At 38.3% G+C, this 17,938-nt stretch overlaps 1 protein-coding gene across 22 annotated transcripts in view; it reads left to right on the forward strand.

Moving 5' to 3' along the window:
• NRXN1 (neurexin 1) overlaps positions 1-17,938 on the forward strand; it is a 673,696-nt gene that overhangs the window by 568,653 nt on the left and 87,105 nt on the right. For 14 of the 22 annotated variants that reach the window (XM_053937300.1, XM_053937286.1, XM_053937282.1 and 11 more), the window contains 2 exons: positions 7,449-7,538; positions 8,970-9,289. In XM_053937300.1, the coding sequence (XP_053793275.1) occupies positions 7,449-7,538; positions 8,970-9,289 (410 nt within the window). The remainder of the gene's footprint in view (positions 1-7,448; positions 7,539-8,969; positions 9,290-17,938) is intronic. The other 8 variants (XM_053937297.1, XM_053937294.1, XM_053937293.1 and 5 more) reach the window with 1 other exon arrangement.

The following is a 17,938-nucleotide window of genomic DNA, read 5'->3' on the forward strand; positions in this document are numbered from 1 at the left end:
TTGCTTTGGCCAAGGGCTAGGTTTTTTTCTTTTTTTTTTTCTTTTTTTGCCTGCACTGCTGACACAGAACAGATTTTTATCTCTTAAATGCCATTTTCTGTCTATATGGGCACATTTGGTTTTTTTCTGCTTGGCAAAATCTGGTTCAAACAATGACATCTGTTTTCTTCCTGTTGGCTTGTGTGTAATTATGCTTGTCCCCAGGAGAACAAGCTGGTACAGCCTGGACAGGCGCTGTAAAACACCTGTATGTCCCAGGACTTTGGGCCATAGGGGTTAACTCCAGCATCTTTTTTGAATGAACATGAAATCAATGTCTCTAAAATTCGCAGCTGCAGTGAAGTTAGTTCGTGTGCTGTTGATGAAGGTTGATGCTGAGTGCTTTGGATTTCACACAGTGTTTATGAATCTGGTCATGTAATGAGCATGACTTTATCTGTACCCTGCACTGCCCCTGAACAATCTGCTAAAGCAGTCCAATTGCAGCAGATTTGGAGATCACAACTGAAGGCCAATACTCTATTTTCTCTTATCACCACATAACCAAGAGCAGGATTTAACTCCAAAAGATTTTTCCAATTGTTTCAGCTAACTTTTTCATGTTGCAAATAGTCCACAAATAACTTATGGGATAAATAGATTTTTCCAAAGCCTTTCACTGGCTACAGTAAAATGCAGGGATATGAGCAATGACCTTTTGGCAGTTTGTCCTTATTCTGATCTCAGAATTTATGTGGTGATTAAACTTAATTAGGAGACTTACTACACAGTTAATAATTCCTTTCTTATTGATGGCTTCTACCTGAATACTGGATATTCATGGAGTTACAGCCCAGTGGGAATTTAAAATGAGAGCTGAGCACAGTGTTTCCCATTTGCCATTGTTCATTTATGTAATGTATTGTTTCTGTCAAGAGACATTCTATATAGCACCTCTTTTCTAGCATGAAATGAAGATCATCCAGATTGCTACCTGGGAAAAAGTCAGTAGAACACCCTCAGTAGCTGCTATCTCATATCTAGATAATTTTCAATGCAATAGGCTTGAAACATTGTCCATTTTTCACTTGTTGAAAGTCTATGGAATAAGAAACTGCTTAGAGTCAACTTTTGGTTAAGTTCATATAGAAATGGTAACCTTAAATGCTGTGGCATTATGATTTAGAAACAGTTCAGAGTCCTTTTACCTTGGAGAACTGCAAAATGTCACTCTACTGTGGGTCATGGTACCATGCTTACAACAATTCAGTGATTCCTATCAATTGTCCTGCCTATTTTAGCAGCAGCCCTAAAATATTAGCTCCTTTAATACAGTACAAAGGATCTCTGTAAAACTCCAGATAACAAAATATGACCTTTAATTTGTCAGCCAAGTCTTATGTTTTCTTATCTGCTTCTTGTTGCTTTTCATCTTCTCTTGCTTGTTTTTGATATAATGCACCAATCTCTCAAAATAAGCCATCCAACACTGCACAAACTGAGTCACTGTATTATAGTGAGAAAGTGAGAGTCAGGAAGAGCACACTCTTCATTTATTTAGTAATTAATCCAGTGAAAAATAATCAAAAACAAAAACAGGGGAGAAGGTAGTTGATTTAAAGTGAAGGTTCTTCTCCTCCTGAGAGGTTAATGAGGGTTGGCAGTTTAATCCTGTAGAAAGATGTAAAAATATTATTTGCTTTGTTTAATACACAGGCATGAAATAGGGAGCTTGCAGGTGAGTATGAGATGTTTTGGTACAGTCTGTAGGATAAATGAACATCTTTCAATAGATGTGGTAATCATATTCTTAAAGGCAAACCTAAATTTTGCTTTGTTTTTAGCAGTCTTACAAGCCCCTAGTGTGAGATTTTACTCTTCTGTGAAGACTGCTATCAGTCATTCTGTGGGCAAACAGTCTCTTTGGATGTTTAATATTCATTATAAGGAATTTGGTAGTTCCTGTAGGGTGTAAAGGGTCATATTATATTATGATCATTTAGTATGAACTTGCCAGGCTTGGTGCTTCAGAGTTTAGAGGAGCTGTACTTCATGGCGGTTTCTTTCTAGGTTAAATTTTCTTGAGAAGGTAAAGCATTGAAGAGCTGCACTCTTACTTATTTGCTACAGGTTCTCTCTCTAAATTAAGAGCTTCTTTTCACTTTTATCTTCTCACTGAGCTGGTGGTAAGGTTTGTTCAAAATGTTCACATTCTGCAGCTCTGTGTCTACTTTCCCTTCAAGCACTGGAGGAGGCCCAAATCAGCCTCCTGGGTATGTAACTCCTCATACAACACCTTCAAGACTGACCACTGCCTGCTCCTGTGTCTCTCCCCACACACTGTTACAAGGAGAGCAGCAGAAAAGGACATACACCTTCATCTAATCCATCCTGAGCTCACTCCTGGATCAAACACGGGCTAGACAAGTCTGTGAGCACTCAGCAAAAACAGAGCTGAGAGCAGTGCCCCTCACTAACACAGTGACTTTCTGAGGTGAACTTGGACCTCTTCTCTACTCCAGTTTCAAGAATGTGAGCACAAAGATGGCTATAGATGGTATGAAAGAACTTTAGTATGGGACATTACTGAGACTGTGATTTCATTTCCTGGCTATGTGAGACCATTTGTGGACTGTTTGCCCCCATATCCCACCCTGAGCTGCTGTGGCTTCCTCTCATGCCATGCAATTGACATTTCAGTCAGATTTCATCCTAACTGCATCTGGAGGAATGATGTGGGTCTCTGCCTTCCTCTTGCAGATGTCAGGGGAGTCATGATTCAGAAGGAGCAGCGTCAAGATCACGATGAGCAAAACTAGGGCAAGAGGGTTGTTTATAAATGGAGGTAGACCTTGGTTTCATCACTTTGTTATTTATTTCCCTAACAGATCTCCGGGACTAACAATGTGAATTTGTATTCTGTTAAAGGGCTTGTTTCAAAGAAAATACTCTCTAGTCTAGGTTGCTCTTCACAGACTCACGATTTTCAACCTTCTCACTTATTCCCTTTCAAGGATGCTGCTATTTCACATCAATAACTGACACCTTTATTTCAGAGCACAAAATAGAATTACACTCCAGCCCTGACAATATAATAAATCAGGAGGGATAAAATACATATTAGTGAAGTTCACATAGTTGGTTTGTCCCAGCTGACCTATAGATATAAAGGCATGATTAAAGTTTTTTTGGACTGCGTCTTCTCAGTTGTGACACAAGATTTAACTCTGACTCAAAGATTTGACCTTTGCTGCTCTTCTCTGCTTACCTTGATTCTTTGGAATTATTGTTATTCCCTTGAAGCCTTTCTGCCAGTATGGAATTAGCACTCTGTTGTGACAAAATATTGTGTATTTGGCAGAAGAATGAAGCCATCTAGAATTCAATCAGGTTAGACAATGTCATGGTGCACATCCTGAGTGAATCATTTCCACCCAGCTTTTTTAATCAAAGAAATCTTGGCCGTATAACCTGGGGGAGTAATGCTGGATAGTCACATAGCTGTCTACAATTAAAGTTTAGGCACATCAGGGTTTTTTTTATGAATTACAATTGAAAGGGTGCCTGCCAGAGCACTTAATCTTTCAGATGGGTAACAGAATAAAATATCAAAGCCACAGGTTTATTTAGAGCATGAAAAAATTTATTAACCTTCTTGGAAGTGTTTTTACTGAAGAAGTTCCTTGTAGTTCACCATATTGGTAAAAACAAGCATAAATAAAGGAAGGTAGAAAAACGTGACCTGAATACTCCTGAGGAAAACAGGATTTCTCTACTGGGGATGAGGTTATAAGATGAGGGAAATGCATACAGTTTTACTGGGTCTATCCAGATTCATTGTAGCTGAGTGTATGACCCAAACCAGATGTTTGGGAAGAAGTAGTTATTGGAACTATGTGTGGTTTTCACTATGTAGTAAATAGGACTTTTGTTGCTTTTAATGGAGTTTCTGTTATTTTTGGTTCTATATATAATTTTTTTTTTCATGTAGTTGTTATGTGTCTACTGGTTTCATCATTACTAAATCCATGTGTTCTCCTTGAAGCTAAATCCAGATAAGTTCCACACCATTTCCCTCTAACCTTTCCATTTATACTATGCACTAGAAGAATTTAAGCTAATGTAATAGTGTCAAATTGAGATGTATTTCACAGTGCACTTTTCCTCTGATGAGGAACGGGCTAATGTAATCAGCAATTATTTTTTTGTGTGACCTTTACAAATCAAATTGTTATTTTCTTGCTTTTCATTTGAATTTTGCTCCCAGTGGTGCAGGACTGCTACAGCTAGCATAAAACATAATTTATTGACAGAATCACATTATAATAGTCTCAAAAACCATACGTATTGTATGTTTTATTTCAATAATTCAAAGAAATGTATAAACTGGCCAAGATTAAATTTATGCTGTTAGGTCACAGAGGAGTTTCTAGGATCACCCTAGAGATATTCTGGAGCAGCTGCAGAGTAGTGAGAGTGGGCTTTGCCTGGGATAGATCCCGCGTTAGTCATGGAATTACAACAGAGAGTTGCAATAGCACCGAGGATCCCATCTGGTGGGTTCTCTTACCACATGTTGCTGATCTGCACCTACTGGGTGAATAAACAACACAGTTTAATGCCTTCCCAGTCGTGAACACTTAGCCATAACTTCCTGGCTCTTTTGGGAACTAGAGAGTGTTTGTTCATGAAAGGCATCCAGTGAGTAACCGTGCCTGAAGCTGATGGGTGAATGATGATCTCTATCCATGAGACTTATTTCCATTATGTTAATGCATTCCTTGTGCCCACAGACCTCTTCTCAACAACTTAGCCTTTTTTATAAATGACACAGAAGAATTTCACCTACTCCCCCATTTTTTTTTTAAATATAGATAAGCAAAAAAAAAAAAAAAAAAAAAAAGAAAAAAGGGTACGCAACACTAACTAAAACTCATGATTCATTTACTGTAAGTTAAGGAACCCTTTTAGAAATAGGATGTTCTCTCACTTATTCAGTGACTCAAGTGATAAAACCTCAATAAAAACTGTCAAAACATCTTATTGAAAAGATAAATGTGTTAAAAGTAACTGACTATCAGAAAATATAAATTTATTACCTCACTGGTTTAGGTATACATATATACACACATATTCTGATGGAAGATACAAATCCAGAACAGAAACATATAAGATCATACCTTTTTTTTTTTTTTTTCCTTTTTATTTTTTTTGTTCCTCAGTTGGTCACATGACATTTCTTATGGGGTTTTTTTCTGAACAGGAAAAAACTTCAAACAGGAAGTTTGCTGTAAGAAAAGGAGGCCAGGATAAAGAGAAGCAATTTTAAAGATCATAACAGGAAAAAAAAAATTAAAACTCTCTGTACTCTCACATCATCAGAGTGGTTGTGTTGTGATGTGTTTAATTCTAAATTTTCACTTTCTTGGAGTGGTACAGAAGGAAAAGTTTCTGTAAAACATTTGATGTTCAGTTTCAGTTCTGTTTTATGGAAAATATATCTAAACACTGAGAACAGAGAGAAATGTACATGCAAACAAAATGTGTATATTTTATACATGTGCATATATGTCCATGCACTTTTCAATATGAGATACACTTAGATGTTCACGTAATATATTTACTCAGGGAAATTGTGGAACCACCTTCTCTGGTTGTCCAAAAAAGTTGTGGACGCCCCATCCTTGGAAGGGCTCAAGGTCAGGTCAAATGGGCCTTGAGCAATCTGATCTAGTGAAAGATGTCTTTACTCATAGCAGGGGGGTGAGAAGAGATGATTTTCAAACGTCCCTTGCAATGATGCCAACCCAAACTGTTTTATGATTAGATATTGGAAAGGGAAGGAACAGGAAAAGGCCATCTCCTCAAAAGCAAATAGGTCAGCTTCTGGCATGGTGAATGATGGCCATGCTAAACCAAGTGAGGGATGCATAAAAGATGGAAAATAGCAATTCTCAGCACTGCAGAATAAAAATCTGCATCATACCACCATGGTTTCATTTGCTGTTCTGGGAGGGGGCATTGTACTGACTCTTCCCTGCAAGCCTGTTATGGCTTGTTATTTTGGGACAAACTGGAACATGGATCTCCCGAATTTTGATAATATTTCTGTTTGAAAGTTAGCAGTAAGGTACTTCTAACTCGAGAACGTATCTTTCTGAGCACTATGTGGGCTTAATGCAGTGTGTGCTTACATTTCCACTGCACATACAGGACTTGGTTTCTTGGTTGGTTTGATGGGTTTTGAAGTCAAAGAAAATATGCACGCTTGAGCCAATAAGATTGACTTTGTATTTGGACATGATTTATGAATGACTGCTTTTTACCCATCTTGCTCTTCTTATCTCTCAGATTCTTTACTAATATGAACCAATACAATGACAGAAAAAGATACTGTTGGTCTAAAACTCTGCTGCCACCAAAAGCCTATATGCTGAAGGAAATATTTAGGTTTGCCATTCTCCTAAGTAGTTTTCTAAGTGGTATTCTGAGGGATCACAGCTATATCACTCAAACACAAAAAACTATAATTACAAATAAATATTTAAAGTGTTTCCCTAATTATTCCTCATCTGCTATTTTTCTGACTGCACCAGCCTTATTTCATCTCACTGTTTTACTTAAAGAAGTCAGAGATCTCTGCACTGACTGAGAATAGATACAGCTGGCAAATATGCCAAGTTTGTCCTTTGCATTGCTGTGTTCTGGTTAGTTCTTAACTTATGAAACCCCACCACAGATGGCCTCTTGCTAAATTTTAAAGCACTTGCACGTTTCAGAACCCGGCTACCTTTCAGCAAGTCACTTTTGTCAAAGCCTTGGTGTTCCTTCAAGACATTGTCAAGGAGTCTTAAGAAAATGTACAAACTGTGAATGCCCTGGTCTGTTCTGTACCATGTATTTGAATCTCTGAATTTTATTTAAATGAAGAGAAGAAATGTGTGTTTTTTCTGCTTAGGAGTAAGTTACAGCAGGACTATTATTAGACAGAAGAAGTAAGTGTGCCTTAGATGGTGATTAAGAGTTGTGTTCTTCTTCTTTAAATGACTAACCTGGAGTGAGAGGTTGGATGTCTTTTGAAAACTTAAACCTGTTTCACCTGAACATGTTTAACTAGTTAATAAGAAACATCAAAAAAGACAAAACCCTGAGGTCAACTATCATTTTTTTGTAAAGCCATTCGATGATGTTTAAATTTGTTTTTTGGGTCTGTCTATAACATAAGTTTAATAACCTAGCTCAAATGCAGATTTCTAATTTTCAATTAACATAGGAATAATTTTGTTTGCTAAAATAAAATAAATGAATGAATGAAAAGTCTGAACCATGAAATGTTCTAGGTAGCACTTTTTAAAATTCCAAATTTCAAAAAATCATGTGGCAACTGTATAGCTCAAGCTTTAAGTATTAACTTTTAACCTTTGACCTTACAGATTTTAACCAATGAAATGTCTCTTTAAACTTTAAAGGAAACAATGATAACGAGCGCCTGGCGATTGCTAGACAGCGAATTCCATATCGACTTGGTCGAGTAGTTGATGAATGGCTACTCGACAAAGGTAAAAAACATTGATTAAAACTTCAAATAAAAAAATAATTTGAACATAACCAAGTAGTGCTTCATTGTAACACTAATAAACATAAAAAATAAATTTCAGTAAAACTAAATTAAAACAAATTTTAAAAAGTAAAATATAGAGTAACATTTGCATACCTTGTATAATAATTTCTATACATTTCTAGAAGTACCAGCTGTTTAATAATCTTACCCTGTTAACTTAAGGTTAAAGGGACTGTTAAATATAATCCACTAACTCAATCTATGAAGGTACTCATAGCAAACATTAACCAAAAATTATAAATCATTCATAGATTATATTACATGTTCCAGCTTCTAAATTATTAACTAAAAATATCTGTAGTTATGATATCTTCATTATGGTCCTGAAAAAAATTTGTTTAAACTGTAGGTGTCTTAAATAGTGGGCAATATGAATTGCCAATCAAAATGAAGTCCCTTTAACGTTTGCAACCTTCTAAGGGGATTTTGGAACAAATACTAATTAAAACAGAACTTAAAGTTGTGTGCATGCTTTTTGTGAGCAGAAACCAAATAGTCACTAAAGTGACTATTCTATTTACTAAGAGTGGTACTGTTGCTGAGGATTTCTCTGTTTAATGGAAATGTGCCATGATTTCTCCATTGGTATGTGTATCATTTCTGAAGCCACTTTTACATCTAAAATCTTTTATTTTAATTGATAGCCTTGCTGAAAGCCAATCAGACATCTATTTTTGAATCTGCCTCTGAGATACTTAGTGTGAACCATGTGTTTCTTTTCAGTGTGTATGTTGAAGGGAAATAAAACATTTAACTGCAAAAAGGAAATATTTAATTAAAAATGTAAATATCCATTACCTAGAGATTCAACAAATTACTGCATAAATTCTTTAAAACTCACTTGACCTAGTGACTTGATGGCATATATATAAACTTTGTGTGTATATACATATTTGTATATGTCTATACATACATAAACTCATTTGTACATAAAGCTATAGGCTCTATGCTGCATTGTGTGGAAAAAAAAAAAAACAACTTTTAAATGTTGGCAGACATGAAGAAAAAGTTATCTTAAGGAATTAGAAAACCTGGCATTCTTGAGACACACCAAAAGGCTAACACTGCTTTCAGGTAAAAGAGAGAGGGGTATATCTTGTAGTGCCAAACACATTTGCAAATATATTTGATTGGCCTTTTAGCAAAAAACATATAAATCTCAAAACGTCGTAAATTAAGAAAAATGCAAACGCTCTCAAAATTTATACATTTCATGGACACCTCATTAAAAAGCAATGAATTATGAGTCAAATCCTTTTCTTATAGTTTATTGCTCTCATTTTTCACCCCATGACAATCTGTTATCACTCGTGTAGAGTACAGCGTTCACAGTCAACATTTTTGCATGTATATAATATTATCTTCACAGGGCGTCAGCTCACAATCTTCAATAGCCAAGCAACCATAAAAATTGGAGGCAAGGAACGTGGCCACCCTTTCCAAGGCCAGCTCTCTGGTCTTTACTACAATGGCTTGAAAGTTCTGAATATGGCAGCAGAAAATGATGCCAACATCATGATAGAAGGAAATGTGAGACTTGTTGGTGAAGTGCCTTCCTCTATGACGACCGAGTCCACAGCCACCGCGATGCAGTCGGAGATGTCCACGTCAGTCATGGAAACAACCACCACCTTGGCCACCAGCACCGCCAGGAGAGGAAAGGCTCCGACCAAAGAACCCATTGGTCAGGTTAGTCGGCTTCCTCGCCTTTTGCAAATATCTTCCCACCTCTGAGCGTGGCTTCCTTTGTCGCATCCCCTCTGCAGATGAAATTGGTCCCGTTAAAGAAATGCATGAGTTACTGTTGAAAGTTCTCTGCCGTACGCGTCTCATGGATGTGACGTTCACCAGCATTTTGAGGGGAAGTAAGGGCTTTGCTTTTCTTCTAAATTAGGCGAGCCTACCAGTTCAGGTTGTTCTGGTGCTGAGTTACATCCATCCATCTTCATAGTGGTGAATATTTTTAAGTACCCTTTCTTCCTTCGATGGCTTACATCGATTGCTTTCAGTGTAGGAATGCAGGATGTCTGGAATTAGAGATAATGAAATGAAGTGGTGACTTTATCCATGAGATAGAGAGAAGAGACTCAGTTTTAAGAGGGAACAGGAAGGAGGTGTGAAGACAAAAAGTTGCAGGAGGCTGGCAAAGAGGGAATTAGCACTTTCTCTAGTCCCACGACTGATCATCTTCTCTGGCAGTATTCCTCATACGAGGCAATGGCAGCAGAGGGAATTAAGAGCACTCTGCACCATGGGAGACTCAGGCTCCAAGTCATGGGCTGTTGTTTACTTTTGTTGATGTTGAGGTTATTTGCATCTCATGAATTTGGTGATATATTTAGTTGCTTTCAGGTTTTGTCAGGATCTCTGTATAATATGTGGGGGAATTTAAATATTGGGAAAGGAGGGGAGAAAAGAAGGTGAGTGAATTAACCTTCATCTTGTGTATATCCTTGGGTAACAGCAGTCAGACATTGTGCTTTAAAAACATAAAACTTCTTTTATATTTATTCTTTCTTTAAAAAAACCAAACAAAAAAAAAAACCAAACAAATAGAAAAAAAAAAACAGACAAAACAAACAAAAACCCCCTCAACCAAACCAAGAAAAAAAAAAGTACACTGCTAAAAGCTTTTCTTATGTCCTTTTGGTTCACATGCTTGTGTGCCCACTGTGCCATCAAGCCATGACAGACAGCTACACCCCTGAGATCCAGAAGCAGGACAAGGAGCGCAGAAAGCATCATGAGGGAGAGACAGGGTGTGCTGAATAAGGTTCATTTGCTCAAGAATGAAGCACATGCAGGTTAGACACAGGCTGAGGTCAAGCTGCCTGTTTTCTGTGTAAAACCTCAAGTCACAGAGTGAATTGGGGCATCAAATTTGACACTTCAGCTTTTCTGTCTGTAGTATCTTTGTATGCTTTGTGCTATGGATCAAAAACTATGATAAAGTAAACGTAAAAATTGTTATTTAACAACTTGAAGCAATACATTTAAGTTAAAAATGAGCCTTAAAAAAAGCATTTTGACTTGCAAGTTGTAGGAGGTTTCAAATAATTATTGTAGTGAGTTACAGAGTTTTAATAAATAGCAGTAGATTTTCTTTGTTCTTAATTCTGTTTTAAATAGTATCTTACACTCTATTATCCAACTAGTCTGACCTCAGTATTTGCAGCAACAAAATCTGAGAGTTCACCAAATTTACTGAAGGGAAGATATGTCTCTAAAATGTAGAACATCCTCATGGTCTGAAATAATTTGAGCTAAATTAATGTTACTAAATTAAAATTAAACAAAGTTAAGCTGTTCCAGTTCCCAGCATACTGTTGGCCTCTGCCACTCTTTCACGTTACTCCCAATTTTGGAGGAAAAATGTCGCAGGGACCATTCTCATTTGTCACCTTGCCTGATCTGTAGGCAGCAGGAATTTACTGGTATAATTGCTTTGCCAGTTGGCCTCAGTTTCTGGGAGTATTCCCCAGCATAATTTGCACACTATTCTCATGTTTAGCCACTAAGACTTTTATTTTTTAAGTTTTCCAGTGGGATATTTTTGGAAGAAAATTTCCTTAGCCTCACAACTGTGGTGAGGTGTAAATATTTCCGAAGAGGGAAAACAAAACAATTAAGGCAAAATGATTTTCTAAAGCTTTTCTGTTTCTGGGCTGTGGTGCCTGAAATAAGATATGGCCCTCACTGACTCTATCAGAACATCCACTCAATTTTTTAGAGCGGCTCGCTGCCACTGGGGCTGAGTGGCCTCAAGGCAGTTGTGCCATTTCCTCATCCCTTTTTGGCTGAAGTGGCTATGCCAAAATACCATGAGCTCTTTGACACCCCACTGTGAGAGGGGAGCCTTCCAGCAGGTTCCAGGACTGCCCAGAGGTGCAGAGCATGGCTGCAAACCAGGTCCTGAGGGTGAAGGTTTTGATCAGCCTCTCTCACCTGTTAGCCTGGCTGGAGCAAGGACTTCTGATGGGAATCTGATGGGAATCTGATGGGAATCTGATGGGAAACTCCTGGTTTAGGAGCCTGAAAGCAACATTTGTGAGGAAAGCATTCCATGGTAACATCACTGCAGCACTTGGGGCATCCTGAGTGTATAAATGAGCCCTTCTTGACTTCATCTGTGTCTGAATGTCCTGCCTGGTAGAATGACCTGTCACTTTATACACTTAATTAGTCAGGGACTGCACTGGAGCACAGTTTGCCATCTGGCCCATGATTTGATTTTGGGAGATTGATAACACCCCAAAGTCAGAGCTGAAATTTGTCTGCAGGATGCTGTACTACACATGCAACAAAGACCTAGGAAGCTACTGAATCACCTTAGGCACATAATTTCTTCTCTTTGTTCATACCTGGTTCTTATTCTACCTGCATGTAATAATTTCTGAGCTTGTGACCCAAAGGGCTCCCATGGGTCTGTCCTGCAGGGTGCTGAGTAACCACTTTTCACCTTGATGTCACTGGAGATGAAGGCACTCACCATCTCATGAAAAAAAAAAATCTACCTTTGATTTCTTCATTCTCTTTCATTTTTGTCCTTTACATTTTTTTTTCCTGATTTTTACTGATATATGACCTCTGCAATGGTGTCAACTACGCTGACATACGGTAATGCACAAGAAGAAAAGTTACCTCTCCAGCATTAATTAGGTTACTCAGGAAAATATGCAGCTGGACAGCAATTGCTAATGAAAAAAACCTTACATTACTGCAAACCAGTGTATCGCTGAAACAGAATAGAAGCAGATGATCTAATCAGTCAGAGATTGTTTGCTCCATTTGCAGAGGTATTGAATTCAATTAAAGACTGCAATACTTAAAGAAGATCATTTAAATCTCTATTTATAGGAAAGGTTCTTTTAAAAAAACCTGCAATGTTTAATTGATGGAGTCTCTGCTCCCTCACAGATATTAACAAAAGCAATATTTGATGCAAGATCCACATGGGACTTCCAGAAAGTATGTTGAATACTCTTGTGCATGATTTTAGATGAAGGAGGTCTTAGTGCTTCTGAGAAAGGAATGCTTTCTGCTGAAGACTCTAAATGAAGGTTTTCCCAGCTTGGAAATATTTTAACAATGGATGTTTTGGTGATGACAGACATCTTAATTATTGCACTAGGAAATGTAAATTTTTCAAAGGGGAGAAATGTACTCAAAGCTTATTGAATGCCAATAGTAGGAGAATGCCTGATTTTCCTTAGTGCCTTAAATCCTGCCCCCTACTCCCCCTTTGATTATAATGGCATTCAAGCTGTCAGCCTCCATGCACTGAGTAGACACAGAGGAAGTGAGAGTCCCTGCCTCCAGTATCTCATAGAATAAACAAAAGGTGTCAGGTAAGGAGGAGGGAAAAAAGAGGAAGTCAGGAGGTGGGAGGAAGAGGGAAATGAAGCAAGCATTGTGTTGTTTCAGCACTGACAAGTGTGCAGATTTGCAGCGACTGTGGGAGGGACACTTTACTGCCCTGTGGTTTTTTATCCAGGCTTTTCAGACAGCCGTAGGATCACCACAGAGCTGCAGCAGATTGTGCATCAGGCAGCTGGGCTGCCTGGTCAAGCAATTGGTGCAGAATTGGCACCAGCCTGGTGGTCAGTGAGATGTTTGCTCTGCTCCACACTTTGCCATTGACACCTGGGGTAAGCTGTAGCCATTGGCAGGGAGCTGAGGATTGAAGGAGAGAGAGGTCCTTTGCTCCCCCAGCACTTCAAGGGAGGACCCTCAACATCTTGCATACCTTTATGAGTATGGAAAGAAATCCCCCAGCTTAATTTTTGCAAGAACAGGACTTGTGTTAAGCAAAAATATGTGTTGCTAACTTTTAGGGAGCCTTAAGTGTGCACTCGGACTCAGAAATCATGAATTTTGTCTAAGAATATCAATTTTTATGAAGTTATTCAGCAAAATGATACAGTAAAGTTCTTTCTTCTTTTTGCCTTTTATTTTTAACACTTTAAAAAAGTCTAATTTGCAAGTTTTTCTATTAAGTCATGAAGGTGATAATAAACATCTTTTAAAACTGAAAATCAAGATTCTCATGTTGTAGAACTCCAGGAGCTGAAATGTTAAGCTAAACACTGAGTACTGCAAGGCTTGCAATAAAAATTGCAAGAGTTGGCAGAAGCCTGAAAGGCTTCAGAAGGACTTAGAGAATGGGTTTTGCTTGAATTAGGAAAGCCCAATCAGGCCTTTAGTAACTCTTTGGCATGGCTTTGTGAATCTGTATTAACTGGAAATCACAAATGAAGTGATAGTAAATCAAGAATAATGTGCTCATTTCTCATCCCTTTCTTAGGGTTTGATTATGACAGCCTATCCACAGAGCAGCCTCTACTCTCACGCACTGTAAAACCATTTCTGAAAATTGTGTGCAAAATAGCCTTTTTCAATTTTCCATAACATATTCTGGCAGTCCTCCTTGTTCTCATCAGGATGGGCTCTTATCAATAACACTCAGCCACTTAGCCAGCAACTGCTATACACTGTGAGTTGATTACGTGTTTGGGAACAATAGGTACTGATTTTTGGTCAGGCAGAACTAAATCAGTGACCTGAAATTTGGTCAGTTGCCTTGGAGGGCATACATCAGGTGAAGGGTATGTTTCTTTACATATATTGAAGGAGCAGATTTAAATAGCATTCATCGTAGCAAGGACAATGACAGGCTGGGCTCAGAGACTTCACCTGCCAAATAAAAACAAGCACTGGAGAAAACAGGGGAGTTATCCATGGAGAGAGTTCAATTTTAAGAATGGTAGCTGAACACATGAACTCTACACAGGACAGCAAATGTGAGCATGTTTTCTAGAGATACACTGATCATTAAATGAATGAAGGTAACATTAATAGGAGGATGAGGTTTTTTCCACCCATTTTGGTTTCAAATTTTGTACTGTATGGTTGGCAAAGTCCTGTTTCTATGCACAAGCGTGTTCTTTTCATGTATCTGCTTCCACTTCTTCCTCTGGATGGTCACACCAGCTTGTCCAAAGTTCATCAGCCCCAGCAGGCAAAGCTCTTCCCCAGGGCTCTGATAAATCACAAGGATTTGACTCAACAGATGCTCACTCGTGTAAAGTGAATCCCACAGCTTCCAGTATCCCAGTATTCAGCACCCATACAGGTCCCTTAGCTTGACAGATCCTGGGAAATCTGAGTGTTCAGGCCAAATCTCATTTGCAGTAGGATCTCTGTGCAAAATGATAGTTGTGAAAGTATCAATTGCAAGTAGAAATTCAACTAGGTGCCTGAAACCTTTGCACTTTTCCTTGTTGTTTTCTTTTTTTTTTTAATATCATATTAAGAATTTTAAGATTATTCTAGTGATTTTTGATCATTTGATTAACTGTTTTAAAACATAATTGTCAACATCACTGTCACTCAATGTGTCTAAAAAATTAAAAAGAAGACACTGAACATTAAACTTCTCTATCTTTGTTTTAATATTTCTACCTGATCACATTAGATTTTCCCATTCTACTGCAAAATATTTACATATTGAATATTGCCTTTCAGCTGGAGTTCTGAAGTTGTGTAAATAGGGTGGCTTTAGAAAATTCAGTACAATTGCCTCTTGAACTGGCTCGTTGTTTTGTTCTTTTCAAGTATGACCTAGACGACTTCATGGTTGTCTGTCTGTCCCTCTCAATAAATACTGCATTTCTTGACCAATTCAGTCAAATCTGGTTCAGCATAAAGATATCAAGGACATTAAGCTCCCAGAGAAGCTAAATTGTGTCAGTTCTGGCACCAATCCCGGTCTCCTGTTGCATATTGCAGAGCCAGGTCTTCCCCTGCTTTGTGTTTAAAAAGCAAAGATGATAAAGAGCAGAGTGTGTGTGTGTGCTTAGGATGAGTTTCTCAGAAGTTCCTCAGGGTCATTAATGTTTCTATATTCCATCAATGCTTTGAAAATCTTGTCCTATGACACCTTAATATCCTTAATTGTGCCAAGCTCAGAAGATAAGATTTGCTGTTAGTTAGTTGTTGCTGTTGGCATTTGTGGTCCATAGAGGCTCTTTGAAGCACAGTGGAGCACCAAAGGCAAATCCTCACCAGTTGCATGGAAAACTACAGGCACAGAAACAGCTGAACGTGGTCAGCAACGCTGCTTCATTCCCACTGCGCTGCACAATCCAGAAAAGACTTCTGGTTTGTCTTTGGCCCTGTTGTGGATTAACTTCACGAGGCACCATCCAGATGGGATGGGTTTCCAGCCCCTCCAATAGGAAGCCAAACCATGGAATTAATGTTCAGCCAGTGGGATCTATCTGAAACCTTGAGCACTGCTTTGAAACTACCCCCTATGGTGTGTACACACAGGGGAAAAAATCTGCTTGTAAATGAAATTACAGCAGTGTTAATAATCCAAAGAATGGCAAGATGCTTGCATAAATTGCTGGTTAATTAGTTGCAAATAAAATTTCTTTTTAAGTTCAGTTTGAGAGAAAAGGATCTCAGGCCACTTGCTGCTTTAATTTTGTTGTTCTTTCATGTTTAAATGACCAAGTTAATTTATAACAATTTGCTTTATTATGTTTTTTTTAACCCAGATTGGTCTTATCCAGTCTCAAATTCTGACACATTACCATTTTTAAATGTGGTGAAATTTAGTAGAGCAATCATCTTGGTACCAATGTTTTTTCATAGCATGCTGCCTTTCTTTATTCCTATTAAGTTGCTCATGTCATGTTAGGACAGTAATATTTCTAAACCATCCCTTTGCATAACATGGGACAGCATCAAACTGTTGCTGAGCAAACAACAAATTTAGGCAGTGATTTATTGCCAGTGAAATATTTCCCTCGCAGTTACAGCTCTTTGTAGGAAGGGTCCTCACATGAAGAAATGCTTGGCACTCTCTCACACTCTGTGCCTTCCACTGTTCCTTCTCAGTGCCTTCCAGCACACTAAATAAACATCAGGATTGCACAGAAATGGGATTGTTCCACCCAGATGGAACAAAAGGTTGGTGCTGAGCTGGTGACCCTTAACTGTACCATCCCATGGCTGTAATGCATTTTTCTGCATTTGGGGTGGCTGAAAAAGGCTGAGTGTGTTACAGTCACTGATTCTCAGCAGCCTTGAAGGATAGAAATCCTTGTATTGTGTCTCAGAGCTTCTGTTCTCCCGTGAAAAGAAAGCGAGAGTCGTTCAGTCCCCTTATCACTTTCTGGAGCCGTGCTAAGCCTGAAGATCTCGTTAACCACTTCCTTTGGTGCATTTTTATGATTGAAGTACCGTGTGTTTTACAAGCTTGGCTCACACAATTTCCTTTCAGAAAGCATGAAATAATACATTCCGTTTCTTTTGTGTGTGATTCCTGAGAGCCGAGGGAAAGAAAAGCAAATTGACTCAGGGTGTGACCTCCTTCTCCTCAGTGGTGAGAGCCCAGAGCAGGCACCCTGCCCTGATAAAACTTCAAAGTGCTGCCACACTTGGAGCCCCCCCAGTGCACTGCAGCAGTGTCAGTCCTGCTGCTGCAGCCAGCCAATGGATTCCAAGGGTTTCCACAGCACATGAGCGCTGGGAGATGAATTTTCTTTCCATATCTAATTAATCAGGCTAATTGCTGCAAGTTGCAGTGTGCAACCTGCTTTTATGTGTGGCTGGCAAGGGCCTGATTACAACAGTGTGATGTTTTGTTGAACATCAAGCATGTATCATAGCTCTTCAAAATGTAGGTGATGCAGCTGTATTCAATACTGAACATTTCCTCTAAACGCAACGGTGACAGCAATGTGAGAAACCTTTCTGCTCACTTACAGTTATTAAGACCAAATCTTCATTCACAGGCATGCCTGCTTCACAGGCTGCAGATCATTTTCTTTAATCAAACATTTCTTGGGACTTTCAGTTAATAAATTAATATAGAAGGTTTCTTCAAAACCCTTTTTTCCCCCCTGTGGGTAGTATCAACATCCTATGTCTGTCTTGAATAACTCAATAAGTACTGTGTGATTTATTGATTTATTTAATTTAATCTGTTAGCTAAACTTGTCTTTAAATATTTGTTTTCATTCAGTAATCAACAGTTGATTCGAACAGCTGAAACTTATGTTTTGTTTCTATGCTGGCATTAGTTCAGAGTTAGATACTTCCTAAGTGTTATGTCTTGATGCTCTCTGCCTAGAACATCTGCAATTCTGTTATGAATAACTTTGCATGCAGCATTTATTTCTTTGCATAGTTTTCCTATCACTTAATGAACCTCTGTTGAAATGTCTCTTTTTTGCAGTATGGTTTCACGAGCACACACATATATTTATACACACACAGACATGCACATTTTTAAAAGCCAGCTGAAGTTATTAGATTGGAATTTTTTTA

Source organism: Vidua chalybeata, chromosome 3, assembly GCF_026979565.1.
Source record: "Vidua chalybeata isolate OUT-0048 chromosome 3, bVidCha1 merged haplotype, whole genome shotgun sequence".
In the NCBI taxonomy this organism is placed as follows: domain Eukaryota; kingdom Metazoa; phylum Chordata; class Aves; order Passeriformes; family Viduidae; genus Vidua; species Vidua chalybeata.